The 6,000-nt window shown below is 39.5% G+C and overlaps 1 protein-coding gene across 1 annotated transcript in view; it reads left to right on the top strand.

Annotated features, from left to right (window-relative positions):
* Window positions 1-6,000, top strand: part of waca (WW domain containing adaptor with coiled-coil a) — a 29,883-nt gene continuing 23,883 nt past the window's right edge. The window contains exons 1-3 of the mRNA XM_039790265.1: window positions 1-243; window positions 445-475; window positions 1,384-1,576. Coding sequence (XP_039646199.1) covers window positions 203-243; window positions 445-475; window positions 1,384-1,576 — 265 coding nt within the window. The 5' untranslated portion in view covers window positions 1-202. The remainder of the gene's footprint in view (window positions 244-444; window positions 476-1,383; window positions 1,577-6,000) is intronic.

Raw genomic sequence — 6,000 nt, 5'->3', positions numbered from 1 at the left:
ATAGAGACACTGCTGTGTGTCTGAGTGGGAGATGGACTGAGTGAGGGCGCTCTTTCGACCAGTTCGCTGCTGATAGCGTTGAAATACCCACAAGCTAGGTTGAAATAATTGACGGTTTTAGGTCGCCGAATCAACTAGAAAAAAAATATAGTACCGATATCCATCTTTCACATCCCACTCCAAACACACTAACACGGCATTGATGGTAATGTATGCAAGGAAACAACCGAGACTCGGCGATGGGTAAACATCTTTTTAACGTTAACGTTACTTATTCAGATGTTCCTTTTCCTCGTAGCTACGCTTTGACAATCCGCCATTTTTACTGTAACCAAAATAAGTGTCTGGAAACTTGCACGTTCAGTTGTTGCGGCACTTTCAACTATTTCTCAACATTGGCATATGAAGCTTCATACTCACAAGTGTTTTTCTTTATATTTCCAGGTGCGACCGAAGAGATTCTCAGCCCTATCAGGTACTTGTTGGCTAACTGTAGCCTGCTAGCTTGCTAGCAGCAAATAAGATTAAAATGAACACTCTAGTTCAGGCTTCTGGAAAGCACAACAGGCCCCATTCGGTGCGGAAAATAACGTCAAAAGTAAATGCTTTTGTTTAAAATTGCCGTCCGAAGGCTGCAAATACTTACGTAACGTAGACGTTGTCAGGCAAAGACAATATAGCCTGAATGTATTCGTCGAATTCAGCCGTTTTGGAAAAGGTACAGGCGAGTTTTGTTGCAGCTCAAAGCTAACGTTAATGATAGCCTGTTAATGTTAGCTTGCTTGCTAGCCAGTCCGATAAGGGCCTGATCTCAATCTGTCATTTTACGGGTATAGCTAACTAGCTAAACTCTCGAAGCACCAAAGTGTTAAAAATATAAACCGCAAAACAACGTATGCCCTATTAAATTCAAAATATAGTTGATAAGCAATGAGTAATGCGAATACTAGGTTGTCTGATAAAACGTTCTGTTTACTTAATCATTATCAGAAATTATAAAATGTCAGTAACGGTTACACAAGTAGGTTACATTGTTACCAAGTAAGAAACTACTACAGCTACACTAACATAGCTAATATGGCTATTTAGTAATGTAGCTAGCACTACAAATAACTGACAGATAAATCTGCTGCTTTCAAGTTATAAATAATTAGCTGCATGAATAGAGATTAGTTCTGCAAATTAATTCCTTAAATATTAAAATTAATTAAATTAAAATTGATGCATAAGTACTTTGACATTGTAGTACTTTCAACAGCAAAACATGGTGTTTAAAAAGAGTGTAACGCTGGTTTGAGAGACCTTGTTATGGTGATAAAAGGATGAAATCATTGTATGTACAAGATGCTAGATTTGAGTGAGGTGTTTGATTTTTGTCTCCAGGCTCTCAAATACTCGTCCAAGAGCCAACCAGGAGGAGACCACCGACATGAAAAGATGCGAGACTCCTCAGATGTCACTCCTCCCTGCAAAATGCTCAGGAGGTCTGACAGCCCTGAAAACAAACACATCGACAGCACAGGGCACAGCAGAGCAAAGGCTGTCCATACGCACCGGGCCAGAGACAGGGATGGAGGTGAGACAAAGTGGTTATTGAGACCAAAATAGGTTTGGATTTAAACTTTACTTAAATGTCCACAGATAATGCTGTTACGAAAGACACTTCAACTCAGACGCTTCGTAATTTGTTCATCTAGTCGTTGAAGGAAATATCTTGTCAGAACAAACATTTGTTTTATACACGTCTAATATTTATTTTGTGACCGTACCTGAGCATTCACGATACCTTAATAAATTAAGGTTGATCGCTGTCGTGTCCCCTCAGTCTTCCACAGTAGTGGAGCAATAACACAACACAGTGGCTGCATAATGCTTATCTGGACATATGTATTTGATTGGATCACTATTGTTAGGCTAAGTTTTGTCTCTAATTAATCAACCTGTTATTAATAGCCAGCTGTTTGATCTATACGCTGAGATTTAGTTGGACAGTGTGATGCTGTTATAACTGTTATTGTATGTTAGGGCCGGGCAATATATCAATTTTATTGACATATGAGGCCAGATATTGTCTTAAGGTTTGAATATCGTAATATGACCTAAGTGTTGTCTTTTCCTTGTTTTACAGCCTGCATGACAGTAAAGTGATGTAATTTTCTGAACTTACCAGACTGTTCTCGCTGTTCTATTATTTGCCTTTACCCACTTAGTCATTATATTCACATTATTGATGATTATTTATCAAAAATCTCTGTGTAAATATTTTGTGAAAGCATCAATAGCCAACCATACAATATTGCCTCTATCGTGGTATTTGGTCAAAAGATCGCCCAGCTCTACTGTATATGTAGCCAGTCCCCAACATAACGTTCGTATATCGAATATACATTGTAGTGATTCATCCAAACAACACACAAAAAGCCTATTCTGCTACAAATATTAATTTTGGTCAATCAAGTTGGATTTGCAATCTAATATTCATAGTTTTATACAGTCATGCATAATGCTTGTTTTAATTTACGTAGAAAGGCCGGAGTGAGGCCATAGTTTCACTGTCTCAAGGCCATGGCACTGCTGCCTAAACCTTGAATGTCGATGATTGTCATCATGGAATTAATATTGCGTATTTTGGTTAAAGAAGAGCAATTATTGATTACTTTTTTAATATGGTTTTGGTTTATATATATCTATATACACACATACACAAATGTTCTTAAATTATGCAACATAGCTAATTTGCCACAATATATGAAGAGAAGGTGTGCTTATGAGGCTAATATTAGATATTTAAGTATTTTATTACATATTGTTAATTATACCAGGAGCCACCTGGTAACAATTGTGTTTCCTCTTCGTGTTTATATTAGTAACCTGAATTTTCCCTAGCCATGTTTACTGGGCTATTTTAAGCGTTTATTTCGAAATGATTGTAAAATTTTCGACAGCGTTTGAACGCAGCACTGGGGAAGCTTACTTTACAGGGTTAGGGTTAACCTTAACCTTAAAGCTGCTTTCGGGCTGAGGGACCGAGACATACGTTAATATTACTAGCTAGCTCCCAGCGAAGGAGGAGAGCGGGCAGCAGCTCCAGTATGGCTGGGTTTGAGTTGCTGCAGCCTCTGCTGAACGTCCAAAGCATCTGTGGACTATGTGGCGGGTGCCAGCGGTCGTTTATTGATGTTAGCGATTGAATCATTAGATAGTGCTGCACCTAACGTTGGCATCACATTACAAAGAACTGACTCGTGACTTTCATTGGCACAAAAAATTTCACTGGCCCTTACGGGTCAGCGACAGGCCAGTTAACTTGCCTGACATACTGTTTGACTGGCCCCAGGTCATCGGGCCTTTGCTTATGTCGAACCCCGATGTAGCAGCCTCCCACTTTAGGCTAACGTTAGCTATCCATCAGTAACTTGTCACCAGCATCACTTAGCAATTTACCACACTGACTGTGAATATTCTTGTATCTTATGAGCCTTAAATCTCAGTTTAAAATTCTCAATTAACCTGCTACACAACAGCTTTTTTCTCCTGATGTGATTTTTTTTATTTATTTTTTTCCCCCAAGGAGCACAGGCAATGCCAGTCTGGTCTATAGCTTGGAGCCAAAGCCCATCTATCAGGATGTTTTTTAGGACATGGTGAGGGAAAAAGTCTGAGATCAGGGTTTTGTGATGTATGTTTGGTGCAACAAACTACAAAGCAATTCTACAGCATAGCACTATTAATTTAAAACGTGTTTAAAGTAACAGCTTGGAGATATGTTTAACTTCTTTTGTTTACACTCTTGCTGTCAGTGCACAACGTGGGATTGTTTTCATCCAGAAAGGGGCGTGGTAATGAGAGCCTCCTTTTTGAATGATGTATTGCCGGTCTGATGTATACTTTTGCTGTATTTTTTTGATGTGGGGCTTAATCTTAGTTTAACATGAAAGTATCGTGTTAAGTTGCTATATTTGGGTTTCCAAATGATGTTTTGTGTAGCTGGTTTTTGTGATACATTGATAAAAGATTTGTAGGACTAATGTTGAACCACAGCAGTCACTGCTGTGTGTGCAACGTCTCTGTCTACAAGAGACTTCAAAACAACTGAGGATGTACACTATTACAGAGTTTTCCTTGCCCAGTAGAGATGTTGCCAGTCGGCGGGTTACCTTGTAGATCAAGCATATATGACCCTAATGAACACAAATAAAGTTGAGGGAATCCGTGTCCAGATTTTACGAGACAGTGTTGCATTTTATGTTGAGATATTTGAGATGGACTGGTGTCTAAGGCTTCAGATACTGACATATGCGGTTTAAAAAAACAAACCGTAAGAGCTTTCATTATTTCATCGGTCCTCTATTATGTGTAGGCAATAAGGGGTAGACTGTAGCAATTTACCCTTAAACTGACACTACCCTTTAGACAGCATCAAACTAGGTTTCTAGTATCTGATCGACATGTCATTGTATTGCAGGTCAGGTGGTTATTATACAATAAGTGATTATTGGTCAAATCAAATTTTGATTTAAAATTTCCGAGGTCAAATTGACAAACTGGTCCTTTACAGAATTGTTAACGTGATGAACGTAAATCACTGATAGCTTCTAAACAATGTTGATATAATAATCTGTAGCAAAATACACAGACGACATTGGATTGCCTTTTGTCAGGGTCAAACATTCATTATCATCTATCTATTTAATATCTGACTTCAAAGTTAAGCTGACTCACAAGACTGTGCAGTAGTGTTGTCACTATACCAACATTTTGACTTCAATAACTACCAAGTTTAGTATTGAGATACTCAATACTGAAACGATACTGATTTCATACTCGATACCTAATGGATCAAAAACAAAATGTCCACAATTGATCACAAAAGAAATCGCAACACGATCTGGGTCTGAAATGAACACTTACCAGGCGTCAAATGTGGGTACATTTTCCGTTTGCCGAGTAAATCTCAGAGGGCTATCTGCCACATAGCGGGTAAATGTGTGTACCAAAATAGTTCTGTTTTTCAGTCTTCATTTTGGTGATGCTTCAGCTACTTCTGTTCCTTTGCTGTCTGCATGTAGGAGCTTAGGAGGGGTGGGCCGACACAAACGCACATGCACAGACCGTAATGCCAGCCACCACCACACTTCTGTTTACTGATTGCTAGCGTTTACCTCCTGCTAGTTAATTAGCAAGTATGTGGCGAACACTTTATAGTTTCAAGTAAGCATGCACGTTGCACTCTTCCCATTATCCTATGATATCGGTCTATGTTTGAGACAGGCCCTTTGCCTGTTTTAGGTTCTTGGCCATGTCCACATGCTCCTCTTTCAGCCATACGCCTTTGGACTGATAATTATACCAGAGGTGCTAAAAATGCATTCTGCAATGCATGGTTATCTTTTTGCAAAATATGTACGGATGGGCAGGCTCTTCTTGTGATTTTTCCACCAGGAAAGTGGTTCTTCCACTGCACAAATCTATTTAACTTGACTGTCAATTCATTCATGAGTATTTCAGTGGTGGTCTTTTCAAGTTCCACTCTGAGATTGTGCTGTTAGTCAGAGTCTCTGTCTGCTAGACAAGAGTATATTTTCCATTGTAGCAGCAGGACAGAGGACAGAGTTGGATCTTTCTTTCCACTCAAAGCATATGTGAACGCACTCAGAGGAGCAAGAACATCGCTCACTGTTTCCAAGACACTGTCTTTGGGCATGAGGTGATAATTTTTTCGATTCCTCGCCAGGACTGCACAGATTGCTTGCTGCTGTTCACAGAACCTGTCCACCATGTTGAAAGCTGAATTCCATCTGGTGGGCTTATCATGAATGAGCTTGTGCTCTGCTACCTGCAGTGCCTTTTTTGTTTCTTTTATAGCAATCTTGTCAGTTTGTTTGAGTTAGAGAAGGCTGAGACCGTTCTACGCAGCCTGGACAGACATGCTGCCACTCTGTCAATGTCTAAGGCTTTATTTACAACAAGGTTCAAGTTGAGGTCTCCAAAGGCTTACCG

The sequence above is a fragment of the Perca fluviatilis genome, chromosome 22, assembly GCF_010015445.1.
Source record: "Perca fluviatilis chromosome 22, GENO_Pfluv_1.0, whole genome shotgun sequence".
Taxonomy (NCBI): Eukaryota; Metazoa; Chordata; class Actinopteri; order Perciformes; family Percidae; genus Perca; species Perca fluviatilis.
This window is presented reverse-complemented; position numbering and strand designations above follow the sequence as displayed.